Consider the following 20,686-nt stretch of genomic DNA (forward strand, 5'->3'; position numbering starts at 1 on the left):
AGTTATTATCTGAGAAGACTTTACAAATAACTGATAAGAGAAGCAAAAGGCAAAGGAGAAAGGAAATGATATATACCCAACTGAATGCAGAGTTCTAGAGAAGAGCAAAGAGAGAGAAGAAAGCCTTCTTAAGTGAACAATGCAAAGAAATAGAGGGAAACAACAGAATGGGAAAGACTTGAGATTTCTTCAAGAAAATTGGAGATACCAAGGGAACATTTCATGCAAAGATGGGCACAGTAAAGGACAGAAATGGCAAATACCTAACAGAAGCAGAAGAGATTAAGAAGAGGTGGCAAGAACACACAGATGAACTGTACAAAAAGGTCTTAATGAACCAGATAACCATGGTGGTCTGGTCACTCATTTAGAGCCAGACATCCTGGCGTGCGAAGTGAAGTAGGCCTTAGGAAGCATCACTATGAACAGAGATAGTTGAGGTGATGGAATTCCAGCTGAGCTGTTTAAAAAGCTAAACGATAATGCTGTAAAAGTGCTGCACACAGTATGTCAACACATTTGGAAAACTCAGCTATGGCTACAGGACTGGGAAAGGTCAGTTTTAATTCTAATTCCAAAGAAAGGCAATGCCAAAGGATATTGGACAATTTTGCTCATTTCACATGCTGACAATGTAATACCCAAAATCCTTCAAGCTAGGCTTCAACAGTAGGTGAACTGAGAACTTCCAGATGTATAAGCTGGATTTAGAAAAGGCAGAGGAACCAGAGATCAAATTGCCAACATCTGTTGGATCATAGGAAAAGCAAGGGAACTCAAGAAAAAACATCTACTTCTGCTTCACTGACTACATTAAACCTTTGAATATGTAGATCACAACAAACTGGAAAATTCTTAAAGAGATGGGAACACAAAGCCACCTTACCTCTCTCGTGAAACCTGTATGTGGGTCAAGAAACAACAGTTACAACCAAACGTGGAACAACAGACTGGTTCCAAATTGGGAAAGGAATATGTCAAGGCTGTATATTGTCACTCTGCTTATTTAACTTATATGCAGAGTACATCATGTGAAACGCTGGACTGGAAGAAGCACAAGCTGGAATCAAGATTGCAGGGAGAACTAGCAATAACCTCACATACACAGATGACACCACCCTTATGGCAGAAAGTGAAGAGGAACTAAAGAGCCTTTTAATGAAGGTTGAAAGAGGAGAGTGAAAAAGCTGACTTAAAACTCAGCATTCAAAAAACAAAGATCATGACTTCCGGTCCCATCACTTCATGGCAAATAGATGGGAAACAATGGGAACTGTGACAGACTTTATTTTCTTGTGCTCCAAAATCACTGCAGACAATGACTGCAGCCATGAACTTAAAAGACATTTGCTCCTTTAAAGAAAAGCTATGACCAACCTAGACAGCTATTATAAAGCAGAGACATTACTTTGTGGACAAAGGTCCATATAGTCAAAGCTCTAGTTTTTCCAGTAGTCGTGTATGGATGTGAGAGTTGGACCATAAAGAACGTTGAGCGCTGAATCATTGATTCTTTTGAACTGTGCTATTGGAGAAGACTCTTGAGAGTCCCTTAGACTGGAAGGGATCAAACCAGGCAACCCTAAAGAAAATCAACCTTGAATATTCACTGGAAGAGCTGATGCTGAAGCTGAAGCTGAAGCTCCCAATACTTTGGCCACCTGATGCATAGAGCTGATTTATTAGAAAAGACCCTGATGCTGGGAAAGATTGAAGCCAGGAAAAGCAACATGGGACGAGATGGTTGGATGGCGTTACCTACTCAATGGACATGAGTTTGAGTAGGCTCTGGAGATGGTGAAGGACAGGGTTGCCTAGCCTGCTGCAGTCCATGGGGTCACAAGGAGTCCGTCATGACTGAATGACTGAACAATTAGAGAAACAGCAAACCCCTCAAGCTACAAGAGTGGCACCACCAAACTCCTTCCCTGGGAATTAGCCTCAGCATCTCAGCATCAAGGTGCTGTAGCTTAGAATTGCTTCTGTGAGCATCTGTGCTTTGTCTTGATTTATTTTGTACACTTAGCAAGATGTGTCCTATGCTAATATTCCCTTTGTTTTACACTATTTCAATTTAGGAAAGGTTTCATAGAATGCTCTGCTGTAGGGTGTCCTAGGAAACCTGCCTGGCCTATTTTTGCATGTCTCTACAGTCTGTTGGCTCACAAAGATTCGGACATGACTTAGTAACTGAACAATGACAACTTGAATATACTATTTGGCTTTGTGTGACATTTCTTCATCATAACATTTGATTACACACTTTTGGCAGAAATACCCGTGTAGTTATGCTAAATTCTTCTCACTATATCAGGAGTTACATGCTGTCGTCATTCAGTAATGGTAGTGTTCACTATGAATATTTGGTTAAAGTGGTGTCTGCCAGATTTCTTCACTATGAAATTACTATTTTCTCCTTTAATGGAAAAATGTCTTGTAGGAGATACTTTGAGACTATGTGAGTATCATATTACTTTTCAAACTTTTATCCACTATTTTTATGATTTTTTTTTCCAAGTGGAGATTTTCTAATTCTGTCATCCTTTCTACAATATCAGTTAGATTTTTTTCTACAATGAAAAGCTTTCTCTTCTCTGTTTTGTCTGTCTGTGAATTTTATCTGTGTATATATCTGTGTATCTATGTATTTATCTGTGTATCTATGTTTTTACAATTCAATGCAGCTTTTAAAAATAATCTCATTGAAAGCAATGCAGATTTGAAAAGAGACATGATAAAAATTCAATAATTTGGAATTTAGAATTTGAACTTGAGCCAAACAGTAATTTTTGGTGGTAGACCTGAATATGGGGAAAAAAACGCCTGGTATTTCACTTATTATTGATGTTTGGTTTGTGAACAGATTCTAATACTATGTGGCATTCTTGCCTCTTCTCTAGCACAGGGTATTAACATTTTGCCCTACTTTTTTAGCTGAATGAAAGCTATAGATTAAAGAAAGAAAACGTAAGAAGTCAAAGTTGAAGAGGTCAAAAACTAATGGTAGTGATTAGGGTGTTCAAGAAATTTATCTTGCTAGTGTTAGAAAATGAAATATGACTAAAGTTACTCATTTATCCAAGCAAAATACAAGATATTAAAAATACAATGCCAGGACAGTTGGGTTGAAAATAATTTTGGTCAAAAATCTTCAGTGTTTATGCCTAACTCTCTTCTGTCAAAAAGGAAAACCAAAACCTTGTTTTGTTTTTAATACATTTTATTTCTTTATTTTCAGCTGTGTTGGATCTTTGTTGCTGTGTGGGCTTTTCTCTGGTTGTGGCGAGCAGGGGCTGCTGGCTAATTGCGGCGTGCAGGCTTCTCTTTGCACTGGCTTCTCTTGTTGCGGAGCACGGGCTCCGGGACACGGCAGCTTCCGTGGTCGTGGTGTGTGGTCTTAGTAGGTGGGGCTCCTGTGCTCTGGAGCATAGGGTCAGCAGTTGTGGCACGCGAGCTTAGTTGCCACTATCTGGGATCTTCCCAGGTCAGGGATTGCCATGTGGATTCTTTACCACTGAGCCACCAGGGAAGCCCCCTTTTTGGTTTTAAATGAGAGCTTAGTTTTTAACATTCATTCAGAATGTAAAACTGACAAGTTATGTGACTCCAGGCTTTCTGATTGTATTTCTGGAGTTGGCATTTTTTTTTTCCTCTCTAAAGGATCAGAGAGTAAATGATTATTTTTTGACCCAGGTGTTATTGTTGCTTTACTGCTGCCTCCTCTGCATCCTCTTTCCCTCGCGCTTCAACTCCTCCTCCTTCTTCACAATTGTTTCCATACGTAGAAACCATTCTCAAGTTATGAGCCATTTAAAAATAGGAAATGAGGACATGGCCTTATAGATATCAGTTTACTAATTCTTAAACAGATGGTTAAGGGTTTTTTTTTTTCATTTTTCAATATGTTAGATGGCTTTGAAATGTAAAATATGAAACTTGTAGCCCTTTTGGCACTTGAAGACTTTTCAGTCTGTGATTTAAATCCTCAAAACAGCGCCATTTACTTGGCAGTTCCAGTCCTTAAGTTGTAGATTATTGTTCACCATCATATTCTCAGAGTAGCTCTAGAGTACTGCCTTTCACCCAGTAGCATCCAACAACTGGAACAAGGACAGAGCAACTGAGTTTCACTGTACTTCACTTGCTGGGGAAAGGATCATTTCTTAATTTCTCATTTACTCTGTATTTAGGCAAATACAGGTGCCCAATATCCCGAGTAAACAAAGTAATCTCATAAATGAAATGACATATTTTAAATTATGAGACTTATCTTTCCAGAAGAAAACAAAATCGTACTCTGAGTAACAGGTTAATATGTGATAATATTTGTACTTTTTGAGTTTTTAGTGAGAAAAATCAGATTGCTAAAATATTGATATCGACATTTCATATTTATTTTAACTATGTTTTTTTTCCTATTTGCATAAGCCACAGATGGTGAATATTTGAACTTAGAACTGTAAATAAAAATATAAGAAGGAAAATATAATTTTAAGTCATGTGGCTGTTTGAACATTTGTCTTTGCCAGAATTCTTACAATATGTGAAACCTAATGTATATCTACTAAATATCAAGTATAATTATGCTAGAAATGTAGAAAGGAAATTAAATGGACGTGATTTCCCAACTCCCAGAAGTTGTATGTGCTTGTGAGAAATAGCAATGACATAGAAATTAAAGCTCTAAGCACGTAAACTGACTTTGAAACAAATACTGCCAATGACTACTGTTTGATTTCAGTTTTCTAAAGTATGTTCTTTATATACAATTTATTTGAATAACTTTTATAGCGTTTGTTTTCCTATCCTTATTTTTTAGTTTCGGTTATAAGTTGATATTGAAAATTTATATTATAGGGAAACAGAAATACCATGTGACCACATAATGTTCCTCTAGTGTATATCTAAGCTGTAAAATCATCATCATATAAAATTTACCAAATAAAAGGCCACAGTATGATGGTTTTATAGGTGCTTATTCAGCATAAAAAGATAACCTCAAATGCTGACAAAAACAGAATAATTTCAACATTGTCATGTCATAAAATATACATTTTAAACAATTGAATTTAAAATACATTTGTGCCATTTTAGCCTAAAGTATAGTACCTCAAGGGAATTCTCTCAAAATGAGTTTACATTGAAAAGTATTTTAACACAATTTTTTTCTATCTCAGAAATTATTAAAGTTACTATACAATGATAATTCTTTAAAGAAACACTGCAAGTATGACATTATTTAGCTCTGCCGTAAGGATAAATAAAATGTTTACCCAACTTTTAAAATATTAATGTATATCATTTGTTTTTTAGTGTAGTTTTGAATACAAATAGTATTGCTGTGAAACTTCAAGTTAATATTAAAAGATATCATGTTATATTCATTTACTATTTATGATGTTACCTGTCATCAGTACATCTGAGTTCCTTTTTTGCTCACGATAATTTCCTTTTCCTTGCATTTCTGTACCTTGTCATTCATTTCTGTGGTTCTCACATATTGTGTTTCCAGAGTTTATTCACAAATGTAATCTGATCTATTTGCATATTCTTTATGAAGGAAAAACACTGTTATGTAGAAATCTTTTCTAATAAAGAAAACCTCAGTTCACTTCAGTAGCTCAGTTGTGTCCGACTCTTTGTGACCCCATGGACTGCAGCATGTCAGTCTTCCCTGTCTATCACCAACTCCCGGAGCTTACTCAAACTCATGTCCATCAAGTCAGTGATGTCATCCAACCTTCTCATCCTCCATCATCCCCTTCTCCTCCCGCCTTCAATCTTTTCCAGCATCAGGGTCTTTTCGAATGAGTCAGTTCTTTGTATCAGGTGGCCAAAGTATTGGAGTTTCAGCTTCAGCATCAGTCCTTCCAGGGAATATTCAAGATTGATTTCCTTTAGGATTGACTGGTTGGATCTCCATGCAGTCCAAGGGACTCTCAAGAGTCTTCTCCAACACCACAGTTCAAAAGCATCAATTCTTCAGCACTCAGCTTTCTTTATAGTCCAACTCTCATGTCCATACATGACTGCTGAAAAAATCATAGCTTTGACTAGATGGACATTTGTTGGCAAAGTAGTGTCTCTGCCTTTTAATATGCTGCCTAGGTTGGTTATAGCTTTTCTTCCAAGGAGCAAGTATCTTTTAATTTCATGGCTGCAGTCACCGTCTGCAGTGATTTTGGAGCCCCCCAAAATAAAGTCTTTCACTATTTCCATTGTTTCCCCATCTATTTGCCGTGAAATGATAGGACCGGATACCATCGTCTTAGTTTTCTGAATGTTGAGTTTTAAGCCAACTTTGTCACTCTCCTGTTTCACTTTCATTAAAAGGCTCTTTAGTTCTTCTTTGCTTTCTGCCATAATGATGGTGTCATCTGAGGTCATTGATATTTCTCCCGGCAATCTTGATTTCAGCTTCTTGTTCATCCAGTCCAGCATTTCCCATGATGTACTCTGCATATAAGTTAAATAAGCGGGGTGACAATATACAGCCTTGATGTATTCCTTTTCCAATTTGGAACCAGTCTGTTGTTCCATGTCCAGTTCTAACTGTTGCTTCTTGACCTGCATACAGATTTCTTAGGAGGCAGGTAAGGTGGTCTGGTATTCCTATCTCTTGAAGAAAGAAAATCTTGAAAGAAAATCTCATCTCTTGAAGAAAGCAAACCAAGGTTCATAAAAATCTATCTACTACCAAAATTATTTTTTGTGTGTATGTAGGGTTGTATGTTTTTACTGTACATTAATTATGTGTTTTTTCAAAGCGAGTGATCATAAGCAATGAGAAGCTTAGTTTCTGCAATATTTTGCCACATAAATTTTATATCCTAGGAATACAAATTAATTAGATCAGTGGTTCTCAGTGGGGATAAATGTGGGGATGACAATTATCTCCATAATTATAAAGTTCTAATGGATCCTATTAAAATAATTAAAAAAGAGGCAGAAGACGATAGGTATCCTGAATGCACAAGCAAATAACTCCACATGACAGTATTTTATATTTTGATCAAAATAGTGACTCATTATCTCATTTTTAAATGTGTATGAAAATCAGGAAAAAGCCAAATAATTTCATTTTTATCAGTAGAATTTTTTAACTAGCTGATTGTGTGCAGAAACACAATAGTTCTCATTAAAAGTTTTTGAAAGGCCTAATGGCATGATCAGCCCTATCTTTTTAAAACACGTCTGAAGGTTGAGGAATGAAATTGTAGCCGAACTGAAGGTGGAATGATCAGTTACCGAATTATATTGGTATCAGTCAGAGAGTGTGAGTGACAGGACTTGAGTGATGGCTATCACCATGGAAAGGAAAGGTCAGATACAAGAAAGATGCTTCCTTGTAGAATCTAGAACGGACTGGCTGATTAGATGTTGGGCACAATGAAGTATGAGGTTTGTGTCCTAAATATTTGGAACACTGATCTTTAACAAAGGAATGTGGAGTAGGAAAATGAAATGAGTTCATATGAACCAAATTCACTGGGTATAACTATTATACTGTGGCATGTTTCAGGTAGTATTCTGGAATACTAAAACTGAGAATGACTTTAGAAGTTTAAAAGAATGATTTTTGGGCAAATAAACTTTTTATACAATACATAAAACTATATTATATTATTGTTGGCAGTGGTAACAGTAGTGGAGGTAATAGTTATTAAGTCCTTGATATGTGTTCAGAATTTAAAATACATTATCTCATTTAATTCTCACAGAAGTCCCAAGAGTATCTCCCTGCTTTTGAGGACAGAGAGACTAAGACTAGAGAGGTTATATAAATTGCCCAAGGTCAACATACTAGTGATTATTCATGTGCATTTTGTAGCTAAGTTGTTTGACTCTAAAGATCTTGTGTTCTTTGAAACTCATTTTATTAAGTAGATGTTCCAAATTAGAAATGGAAAAACATCCAGAAAAGGATGCGATAAATATTTGGATCCACACTAGACTTCAGGATACTCCAAAGACTTTGAAGCGTTTCACAAAAAATTTTAAATGAGTAAATTAACTTGCCTTTAATTAAAAATAACCCATGTCATAACCCTAGTTTTTGGGTGGCAAGAGGATAATCGATGATTTTAAAAATAAGATAATAAAATCTTCCCTGAAATGTGATGTACATGTTTGTGATGGGGAATATTCAATATCATTTTGGTTTTGACTTACAGCTTGTACATGCAGTGGCCATGCAAATATTTGTCACATGCACACAGGAAAATGTTTCTGCACAACTAAAGGAATAAAAGGTGATCAATGCCAATTGTAAGTAAAAATTACTTTATAGAACTTTTGTGGGTTAAATTTCTGCTGTAGAAGTAATTGCTACAGGTTTCCCTTTGAAGTTTAGTGTTGTGTTAGTTAAGCAACCAATATTATTATCAACTATGCTGATTTGCATTTTATCAATCTTCATAGAAGTTAAGCCTTTAAATGACGATTTTGTGGAAGTTTTAAAACAAAGCCCATAGAATATTTGTCTTTTGTACCTTTCTGATAAAAAGAAATATTTTTATTTTTTCTAGAACATCTTATATATGAAATCTCAAATTTGGGTGGCTATCTTTATAATTTTCCTCTACATTTTGTTAAAGAACTGAAATTCAATGTTTCTGTGCATTTCTTTGTTTTAAATCTTTTATTATTAATCCTGATCATCATAATCTCATTAAGCCTTTCAATTGGTTTCTTATACTCATTTTCTTTTTTTTCTTTGTTATTTCATTAGACATGAACCCCCACTCTTGTTGCTACTCTGCTTTTAGTAGTTCTATGAGTGGTTTTTGTCTTTTTGTAATTTAGTTGTTCGGAGAAGGCGATGGCACCCCACTTCAGTACTCTTGCCTGGAAAATTCCGTGGACAGAGGAGCCTGGTAGGCTGCAGTCCATGGGGTCGCTAAGAGTCGGACACGACTGAGCGACTTCACTTTCACTTTTCACTTTCATGCACTGGAGAAGGAAATGGCAGCCCACTCCAGTGTTCTTGCCTGGAGAATCCCAGGGACGGGGGAGCCTGGTGGGCTGCCATCTCTGGGGTCGCACAGAGTCAGACACGACTGAAGTGACTTAGCATAGCAATTTAGTTGTTAATCTGAAGATTGATTCTCGCCCACCTCCAAAAGAAGTAACTTTAAACACTAGTTGTTTCAGGTTATTTAAATGATTTTTCTTACTTATATTCTTTATATACTAAATCATTTTGATAGTTTTGAATTATTTATCTGCATGCACTTGTCTTTGTATTAGATATAATATACTGTATTTGACATAAACCACAAAATTATTTTAAAAATTAATAAAGCATTCTCCAAAACTGTATCTATCTATATATAAATAAAAGTTTATATCCAAAGAAATCTGTTAGCCTTGGAAAATGATCTTTCTGCTTGTTTTTACTTAGAACAAATGTTTTATTTGCTGTAGAATTATTCTGCATTTTTCATGTTAGATGATCATGTCTTTGGCTAGTCTCAGAGGTGTCATAGGTTTTCAAGAGAATGTGAGCAGAACAAGTTTTTATTCCTTCTCCGTAGTCTCTAAACTTAAAAGTAAAGTCAAAGCGTAAGATCATAGGGAAATTCCTGTTAAGGAAGGCTATTTTGTTCTCAGTACCAATTTAATTAAGCAGAGTCCTATGCTTTAAGTCAGAGATGCCACCAGTATTTTGCAATGCCGTATACTGGTTGTTATAAGCAGGGCTACCTTGGTGGTCATGTGACACGTGCATTTATTTGCACAGGGCCTCATGCTTAGAAGAGCTTTTGCCTGAATCAGTGTTCTGCTGTTGCCATATTAAAATTTTAATAGATTCTTAACAAGAGCCCTTCATTTTCATTTTCCCCAGTTCCTTGCTTCCCCTTTTCCTAGTGATTTATGTAGTAGATCTTGGTCTTAAGCAACAAATATTTTTGTTGAGCTTCTAATATCATTTTAAACACTGACAGTTTAAATTTGTACTTTATTTTTTCATAAATGGCATAGCCATCCATAATAATTATCTCTTTTGTGATGTAGGTGAAAGAGATAGTATTTTAATTCATTGAACTCATGGGTTTGTAAGCTTAGATATACAGTTATAAGATTTGACATATGCATGAAATATTAGAAAAATAATTTATGTAGTTCTGAATGATGAAAGTACATTTTACTGCTAGTGACTAGAATTAGGGTAAATTTTTTACAAGTATGGGAGAAATTGGAATACTAAATTGTGGGCGTATTTTGTAGATAGTTTTTTTGTTTGTTTTCTTTTTTCTTTTTTTAAAAAAATAATTTATTTATTTTAATTGGTGGCTAATTACTTTGCAATATTGTAGTGGTTTTTGCCGTACATTGACATGAATCAGCCATGGGTGTACATGTGTTCCCCATCCTGAACCCCCCTCCCACCTCTCTCCGCATCCCATCCCTCAGGGTCATACCAGTGCTCTGGCCCTGAGCACCCTGTCTCATGCATCAAATCTGGACTGGTGATCTATTTCACATATGGTAATATACATGTTTCAACGCTATTCTCTCAAATCGTCCCACCCTCACCTTCTGCCACAGAGTCTAAGTCTGTTCTTTACATCTGTGTCTCTTTTGCTGTCTCGCATATAGGGTCATTGTTACCATCTTTCTAAATTCCATATATATGTGTTAATATACCGTATTGGTGTTTTTCTTTCTGACTTACTTCACTCTGTCTAAGTTTTTTTTTTTTTTTTTCTAAGTTTTTATAGATAGAATTACTCTCATTGCTTTTTCATTTTACTTATTTGTTTTATTTATTTATATTTATATTTGTAATTATTTACATAATATATACAATATATTTATAAAATAGAAATGTTTATATTACATATTTATATTAAATACCTATAATTATTTTTGTATAAATATCTGTTTTATTTATTTTAGTGTGGGGCAGGGGTGACATTAGCATCCTCACACAATTTTTTTAAGTTAATTAATTTTTTTTTTTTTTGGTTGCCTTGGGTCTTCTCTAGTTGCGGTGAGTGAGGGCTACTCTTCGTTGCGATGCATGCTCTTCTCATTGGTGCATCTCTTGGTGCAGACCTTGGACTCCAGGGTGCTTGGGCTCATTAGTTGCCCTGTGTGAACTCAGTAGTTGTGATTCCAGGGCTTAGTTGGTATGTGGTACGTGGAATCGTCCCAGGCCAGGGATTGAACCCGTGTCCCCTGCATTGGCAGGTAGATTCTTAACCACTGGACTGCTAGGGAAGTCTAGGGTCCTCATTCTTAAAGCAATTAAAGCAGTAATTTCCTGCCATATGCTTATACTGGAAAAAATGCTCTTGTTAGGAAGTAAAGCTAGTCACTCATGTCAGTAGACAATCATTAAATGAGTGCTTCTTACTATTAATGAAGATGAATAACACATGGCTTTTACTTAAAGTATTAGGCTTGCAGTGGAGACACTAGGCAAAATATACTACACTACTTTCTCACATTAGTGCTTTGAGATGCTTATGAATGAGCCTTTCCTTCTTCCCAGGATAATTTGTTTGGCTTTAAGTAAGGAGTTGCAAAGAGTAGGATACCACTGAGCAACAGAACAACAACAAATGTAGTTAGAAGGGGGCTTCCCAGGTGGCACTAGTGGTAAAGAACCCACCTAATGTTGGAGACGTAAAGACAGGTTCGATCCCTGGGTCAGGAAGATCCCCCAGAGGAGGGCATGACAACCCACTCCAATATTCTTGCCTGTAGAATTCCATGGACAGAGGAGTCTGGCGAGCTACAGTCCACAGGGTTGCAGAGAGTCAGACACGACTGAAGCAACTTGGCACAGCATGCACATGTAGCTAGACATCACATCTTCTGGTAGATTTCATAACCTCTCCAAACTGAAATTGAGTCTCTTCCTATTTATGACTTTTTCCAATGTATTATGTGTGTACTTGCTTATATCCTTTATTGAGTGAAACTCTTTCGGGACTGTTGCATCAGTACCACAATGTAAATGTTCAATGAATTTATTTAATGGAATAGAATGAAGAAAATATTGAATGAGGACTGAAAGGAATGATTGATTTATCATGGAAGAATAAGGATAGTTAGAACAGGGCATATTTAAGATGAAAGTTGAAGAGAGTTCAAGTTTTCTGAGTATAGAATATAGTAAAGAGAAGGGGAAACAACATTAGTAAAGCAAAGAAATAAACATGAACATGATCGTAGCGTTTCTAGTTTTTGCTCAAGGTTGTAGAGAGCTGGAAAAAGCATCATTCCCACCTTTACAATGAAAGAAGTAAAGCTGGACAAATGCAGATTCATGAGTTTTCTTGAAAGCGTTGGAGTCCTGAGATTATAGGGTGACCAAATGGCCAGAAATCTAAAGAGAAGCAAGAGGTTTCAGGGAGAGATGATAAAGAAATAGTGACTAACATGGAGTGAAGCCAGCAGGAAGCTTAAATGTCCAGCTGATACATTAGTGCTCAAGTGCTCATCATCAATAATATGAAGGTCCTAGGAATGTGGAGTTGCGGGTCCCCACCCTTTTTAGAGTCTTTTTCCATGAACCCTGCGGGAAATAATTAGAGAAAATTTTAACAATGCATTTCCTGTGGTGTAAGATAGGGAGAGGGGAATAGCAGACATCCTGGGCAGGCCTTCAATATGGGGTCAAAATATTTATTTAAAGGAACACCAAATTATTAATCTTGCCATGGTAGAGTCCTCATTCTGGCACTGGCCTGAACACAGTTGGAACTCAAAATTGGTAAGTTAAAAAAATGAATTTAATGAAACTATAAGCTAACATGAAATGAGTGAAAATTGTTTCTCTGGAAAATTTTTTCAATTTGAGGAGCAACATGCAGACTTTAAGGAAAACACACATATTTTTCCTGTAAAATTTCTCAGTTAACAGTGTGAGGGTGACGCTTGTTTGCATTATGTACAATACAATGTCTGTCATTTTCAATGCGTGTTTAAAGAAGGTCAGAAGTTTTAAGTTTTAAGAAGGTCAGTGGTTCATTTATTTTTCTTTCAACCTCTGACAACACTTCTGATAGATACGGATGTTTCTTGGTGGGAAATAAAAGATTTCAGATGAAAATAGGTGGAAGAAGTTTTGCTAAAATATTATGGTATATACTTATGATATCGTCTGGCCAACTCCCATGGCTTTTATGGTTTCACCATGACTACAGTAGTTACTTTTCTGTACCTTTCAATATTCTGCATAAAGAATGAAGATCTTTGTTACTCTTTTAGTTGCAAAGCTACTCATTTCTACTCAGGTACAAACAGGAAGTGTAAGTCAATAATATGTTATATATTGTACCCAGTAAGTATGAAGCTCAAAATATTTTGGCTGGACAAAGGAAACATCCATTTATTAGGTCAGTGGTTCTCAGTGATGATGGAATAGCATCTCTAGAACTTAATAAATTTTCCTAAACCAATACAATATTGTAAAGTAATTAGCCTCCAATTAAAATAAATAAATTTATATTAAAAAAATTAGATAGTGCTATGGCCTTTAGAGATGAATCATAGCCCCTTTGTTAGCATGGAAGCTTATAGGGACCAGGTTATAAATGGAATTTTGGTCCAAATCTTTTTAATTAAGTGTGATAGCAATAGTCCCTCAGTTGTATCCAGTTCTTTGCCACCTATAGACTGTAGCCTGCCAGCTCCTCTGTCCTTGGATTTCTCCAGACAAGAATACTGGAGTGGGTAGCCATTCTATTCTCCAGAGGATCTTCCAGATCCAGGGATCAAGCCCAGGTCTCCCGAATTGCAAGCAGATTCTTTACAGTCTGAGTCACCAGGGAAGCCCCCTACATCGGTCTGTAAACTCACTCTGTGGTCATTTTCCTGTCCCTACATGCATGATTGGAATGGATATACGTAGCAGCTGACAGAACCTCTTGTTGGTCTTCTGACTCTTGGGTAAAGAGCTGTTAGGTAGAAAGGGTCAAGTAGAAGGAGTCTCTGAAACTCCTTCCATCCACTCTGGACCCAGTGAAGATGGTAAATTAGAAATTAGAGATCTTATACCAAGATAAGTGATAGGCTGTTGAAATAGAGAAAATAAGAAAGTATTATATTCTCAAATATTAGGTGGATCTTATTTGTAAATGTTCAGTTCAGTTCAGTTGCTTAGTCGTGTCTGACCCTTTGCCAAAATAATTCCTTAGATTAAAATATAGGTAAGATTTAGATAAAGTGTCACAGAAAGCATTCATTCTACCTGAAACCCTACCGCATATCAAAGCACACATTCTATCTCTGGAACTTAAAAAGACCTTGGAAACTATATCATTTCTTAGACAATAGGAAATAGAGGATAATTTGGAAAAACACACAGTAATACCAAGCTGGTAGAGTTGTGTTTTGGGCTTCTGGGAATGCTGTCAGAATTCCTAGCTGAAAATCAATTGGCATTACTCAAATAAATAGTTTTAATATGTAATTTTTCCATGTACATTTTATATCATAGGAATACAATTTTTTAAATATATAGGATAGGATTAAAATAACAAAATTAGCTCTTATTTTCTTTAAAGGAGTCTGAAACATTCTCTGGACACATATTCCAAAATGTGTGCTGTATATACCATGAATTGCATAAGTATTTGTTGATGAAGTTTTCTGAAATGTTGAATTCATCTTTGTTAAATTCTGAATAATTATATATAGTCTATTTTCAACTTATGTGGTAATAGCATTCCTAGAAAATTCACTATATATTATAAACATGGAAAACTAATTTTTGTTTATAGGTAAAATGGTTAGGTTCTACTGTCAAATAATTATGGACAAAACTCTTTATTTTTTGTTTTCCAAGGTGTAAAATTTGGATTGACTCTTTTTGTCATGTGGAGTTGCCTTGTGCATTCAGGTCATCTATCATCCTCTGCCTCTTTTTTTAGTTATTTTAATATGGTGCATTAGAACTCTATAATTATGGAGATAATTGTTACCTGCACATTTATCCCCATTGAGAACCACTGATCTAGTTAATTAGTGTTTTCCTTTGTTGTTTTATTTATTGTATATAAGATATTCAGTTCAGTTCAGTCACTCAGTCGTGTCCGACTCTTTGCAACCCCATGAATCGCAGCACGCCAGGCCTCCCTGTCCGTCACTAACTCCTGGAGTTCACTCAAACTCATGTCCATCGAGTCAGTGATGCCATCCAGCCATCTCATCCTCTGTTGTCCCCTTCTCCTCCTGCCCCCAATCCCTCCCAGCATCAGAGTCTTTTCTAATCAGTCAACTCTTCACATGAGGTGGCCAAAGTACTGGAGTTTCAGCTTCAGCATCATTCCTTCCAAAGAAATCCCAGGGCTGATCTCCTTCAGAATGGACTGGTTGGATTTCCTTGCAGCCCAAGGACTCTCAAGAGTCTTCTCCAACACCACAGTTCAAAAGCATCAATTCTTCGGCACTTAGCTTTATTCACAGTCCAACTCTCACATCCATACATGACCACAGGAAAAACCATAGCCTTGACTAGACGGACCTTTGTTGGCAAAGTAATGTCTCTGCTTTTGAATATGCTCTCTAGGTTGGTCATCACTTTCCTTCCAAGGAGTAAGCGTCTTTTAATTTCATGGCTGCAATCACCATCTGCAGTGATTTTGGAGCCACCCTCCAAAAAGTCTGACACTGTTTCCACTGTTTCCCCATCTATTTCCCATGAAGTGATGGGACCAGATGCCATGATCTTCGTTTTCTGAATGTTGAGCTTTAAGCCAACTTTTTCACTCTCCTCTTTCAGTTTCATCAACAGGCTTTTAGTTCCTCTTCACTTTCTGCCATAAAGTGAATATGCATATTCACTTTATGCATATCTGAGGTTATTGATATTTCTCCCGGCAATCTTGATTCCAGCTTGTGCTTCTTCCACCCCAGTGTTTCTCATGATGTACTCTGCATATAAGTTAAATAAGCAGGGTGAGATCTTAGAGCAATTTATTTCCTTCTGGAGACAAGTATATACATTCTTGATGTTATTAGATATTATGTTGGTAATTTAATCAAAATTTTTGGGTTGACCCACATTCCTGCTTTACTTTTTATCAGTAGTAAATTGAAGATAAAGTTTCTGAAAGGCATTTGGAACTATAACTACCTGAGATATATGGCACTATTAGTAAGCAGGATATTTTAAGTTTATAGTTCAGTTCATAACTGAGTACCCCCTTTCTCTTCCTTACATCTTTCCTCTTTAGTGGTCATAACTTTTTCACAGCTACTATGGTAGGATTAAGACTCTGGCTCTCAAAAGTAGGGTGAAGAAGAATCTCCTGGAAAATGGTGACTTAAGCTCTGTGATGGGATCAAAATTTTGCTTTATTATAAGCATTGCAACATTAGTAGTTCTTGCCACACTTCAAGAAATATTGCCATAGGAAAATCTTCCTGAGCAATTTTTCCTCTCTAGTTTACCTTTAGACCAGCAGTATTTAAGATTATTACCCATTTTAATCTATGTTGTTTTGATGGTGGGAGGCAGAGGATGATGTCAGTGCCTTTTCCATTTTTGGATGATCAAATTTGTGCCTTCCTCTTTAGACTAGTTTTTGGGACATAGTAAGGGTTTCTAGGCTTCCCTGGTGGCTCAGATGGTAAAGAATCTGCCTGTAATACGGGAGACCTGGGTTCGATCCCTGGGCTGGGAAGATCCCCTGAAGGAGGGCAATGGCAACCCATTCCAGTATTCTTGCCTGGAGAATCCTCACAGACAAAGGAGCCTGGTGGGCTACAGTTCCTGGGAGTTGCAGAGCCGGACATAACTGAAGCAACTAAGCACAGCACAGCACACAAGGGTTTTATAAAACAAATGTAAATTAGTGTATTTTAAGATTTTGTTTTCCCCAATTATTTCCACACCCCCCACCCCTTGCTAAATTTCTTTTTGGGAAGGGGAAAAACAGTACTTATCCCGGTAGGAAGGTCAACTTGAATATTAATATAAAATCTCCCATGTCAGGTAAATATTTGAATTGTTGAGTGTGTCTTTTTGAGTTTAAAACTCTTGGATTATTAGGAACTTTCAAATTTAAATGTTAGTTCTGCCATCAGTGTTTCTAAGCCAACACATCATCCTCCAGAACTCTATTAGATTGAATTTCATTTAGTTGTCAGTTATGAAAACTTACTGAACACAATTCTGCATTGTTTCCCATTTTCTATCAGAGTTAGGTTGGAGGTCATGCAATTGGATTTTGTCCACCACTTCAGACCCGGCCCCTTAAAAGCTCTTATGTTATACAAGCTCTCTTTCCCCATATATTGCTTCAGTGGAGATAAAGATGAGGACCTACAAGATTGTAGGACTCAGGAACAGCCCAAGTCCTGGAAAATTGCATGGAATAGCTCTTCCTCCATTCCACCCCTCTACACTGGATTGTGCCTTAAGCTACAAACCTTTTTTATAAAAGACTAGGTTTTAAGATTGTTTGTTGCAAGAGTCACACACCTTTCCACAAGTAGTTATGTTCACTTGGCAGCTTGCTTGACATCCTTAACTATTGCACTTTCATTTGAATAACCTTAAATGACCTGTTCTTTAAGTGTGACTTCTAGGTTTAGATTAGTGAAATGTCTGAGATTTAGAGTCAAATTGTTCCTTGATTCCCATTCATCTCTCAGAACCTTTGCAGGCTTCTCCATTTCTTTTATCAGAGCTTTTGTCATTGGAGGCTGGCTCTTAGGAGACTTTGCCTTGTCCTTGATCTCCAGTTTGATTATTGCATTGACATCAGACATAACAAAGATGTTATTCTTCAGTCGCTAAGTTGTGTTCGATTCTTTGCGACCCCATGGACTGCAGCACACCAGACTTCCCTGTCCTTCACTGTCTCCCCGAGTTTGCTCAAATTCATGTGCAAAGTTAAGTGGTTTTAACTCTAGAGTGTCAGAGTAGGTCTCAATACATGTAGAATTGTTGGGATTGTTAGAATAAAATGATCGTAAAATATAGTGACCAAGAGGACAGAGTAGGAAGAACCTGAACTGATTTCCTCCCATGGACACATCAAAATTACAGAAAAGCTATCTATGGCATTGACCTGAAGACTAGCAGAAAGGACATTCCTGCTATAAAATAAAGACATTAAGGAACCACAATGAGATGAGTAAGTGGGGTAGCGACACAGTATATTCAGGACCCACCACGGGGCTGGTGATCCACAAATGGCAGAAACACTACAGTCATGAAGGAGTGGTGGGTCTGAGCCTTACATTGGCCTCCTCAGCCCACTGATCCTGTACCAGAAAGACAGGCTCTCAGAATGTCTGGCTTTGAAATGCAGCAGGTCTTATAGTCATGAGAGCCAGAGAGCTATTGGAAACAGAGACGCCCCTCTTAAAGGATGTGCACAAAATCTCAAACCCTTCACTTCCAGCGCTGAGGCAGTAGTTTGAAAGGAGCCTAGGTCAGACGCATGTGCTCATTTTTGGAGAGCTTCCCAGTGAAGCAGGAAGCAGCTGGATCTCTGCCTGGGCTGGAGATACTGGTGGCAGACAGTTCTGAGACCTGGTTCTACTGTGATAGTGAAAGCACTGCCCTGGCAAGTGTCTTTTGGAATTCTCCTTTTAGCCTCTTCCCGCCAGGGCCTTACCCAGCCCTCAGTGAGCTGGCACAAGCCCCAGGCCCTGCAGGGGATGCACACAGTCGTGTGAGGTCCTGGCCTGACCACCAGTGAGCTGGTAGCAGCCTTCAACCTGCCATCCACTTTCCCTGGGCCATTCAGCCAACTATGCAGGAAGCCTACCCCACATTCTAGAGGGCCTGCAGCTACTATGTAAAGCATGGTCTCATAGCTCACCAGACCAGAGGCCACGTCTGCCTACCAGCATACCCATAGGCGTAGGCTGTGTCACACAGAGGGGTACACACAGCTCATATAGGGGTACCCCTTCACCATATAGTTCTGGTTACCAGAGGCAAGCATACTTCTGGGCCCCATAGGACAATCTCCTACAGAAGGCCACTTCTTCAAGATTGGGAAGCATAACCCACCTACCTAAGAAATAGAAATAAACTCAGAGCATTAAGCAAAATAAGAGGGAGGAATATGTCCAAATAAGGGGATGAGACACAACCTCTGAAACAGAACTAAACGAATTGGACATAAGCAATCTCCCCAGTAAAAATTTCAAAGTAATGATCATAAAGATGCTCACTAAACTTGGGAGAAGAAGGGATGAACACAGTGAGAATCTGAACAGCACCATAACTGAAATGAAAAAAACACTGAAAGGAATCAACAGTGGCTTAAATGAGATAGGGGAACAGGACCAGCCATCTGGAAGACAGAGGATGTGAAAATACCCAAGCTGAACAGAAAAATGAAAAAAAGAAAAGAAAGAAGGATAGTTTAAGAGACCTCTGAGATAGTATAAAATGTACTGACATTTTCATTATACGGATTGCAAGCGGAGAAGGGAGAGAAAGGGACAAAGAATTTATTTGAAGAAATAATGTCTGAAAACTTTACCAACCTGGGGAAGGACACAGACATCCAGGCCCAGGAAACACAGAGTCTGAAAGAAGATGAATCCAAAGAAGTCCACCTCAAAACACATTATATTTAAAATGGCAAAAATTAAAGTAAAAGAGAATTTCATAAACATCAAGTGAAAAGCAACTGATTACATACATGGAAAGTCAAGAGTATAAACTGACTTTCAGTAGAAACTTTGCAGTTCAGAAAGGAAAGGCACAGTACATTCAAAGTGATAAGAAGAAAATACCTACAGCCAAGAATATTTTACCAGGTAAAGTTAGTCACATTTGAAGGGGTAGATGAAGAGGTCACTGACAAGCCAAAGCTGAAAGAGTTCAGCACCATAAAACTGGTCTTAAGGGCCAGACGTGTTAACAGGACTTCTCTAAGTGGAAAAGAAGAGACCACGTAGAAATGTGAAAATTATAAAGAGGAACATCCCATTGGTAAAGTCAAACATACAATAAAAAGTCATAGACCAGCTACTTTTGAAGCTAGTAGTCAGGTTAAAATACAAACATAGTAAAATCTTCCGTATTCACAATATGTAGTTAAGGGATATACAGAACAAAAAGATAATATGACATTAAAAACATTAAATTTGGGGGCAATGAATTAAAAGAAGTTTGAAATTGTATCAAATATCTTTTCCACCTACAGTGGTATGAGACTAGGAATTAACTACAAGTGGCCTGTGAACAACATGTGTTTCAGCTGGATGGGTCCTCTTAAACATGGAATTTTTTCAATTATATATTGGAAAAATGTATGAGTATTTGGGACAATTTGGAAAAAAATCACAGACAAACCCTGTAATCTAGAAGCACTGAAAAACTTAAGAAAAATGTCATGGACGTATAAAGTATATGTTGATACTAATTTATCATTTACTACCATAAAATAAAAGTTTATTATTAAAATTTATTATGTGCTGAGTTGCTTCAGGGAGAAGGCAATGGCACCCCACTCCAGTACTCTTGCCTGGAAAATCCCATGGATGGAGGAGTCTGGTAGGCTGCAGTCCATGGGGTCGCTAAGAGTTAGACATGACTGAGCGTTTCACTTTTCACTTTCATGCATTGGAGAAGGAAATGACAACCCACTCCAGTGTTCTTGCCTGGAGAATCCCAGGGATGGGGGAGCCTGGTGGGCTGCCGTCTATGGGGTCACACAGGGTTGGACACGACTGAAGCGACTTAGCAGGCAGGCAG

General features: G+C 37.4%; 1 protein-coding gene across 1 annotated transcript in view; it reads left to right on the forward strand.

Annotated features, from left to right (window-relative positions):
- ATRNL1 (attractin like 1) overlaps positions 1-20,686 on the forward strand; it is an 802,696-nt gene that overhangs the window by 236,155 nt on the left and 545,855 nt on the right. Inside the window, exon 20 of the mRNA XM_055559801.1 lies at positions 8,175-8,268. Coding sequence (XP_055415776.1) covers positions 8,175-8,268 — 94 coding nt within the window. The remainder of the gene's footprint in view (positions 1-8,174; positions 8,269-20,686) is intronic.

Source organism: Bubalus kerabau, chromosome 22, assembly GCF_029407905.1.
Source record: "Bubalus kerabau isolate K-KA32 ecotype Philippines breed swamp buffalo chromosome 22, PCC_UOA_SB_1v2, whole genome shotgun sequence".
NCBI classification, from domain to species: Eukaryota; Metazoa; Chordata; class Mammalia; order Artiodactyla; family Bovidae; genus Bubalus; species Bubalus kerabau.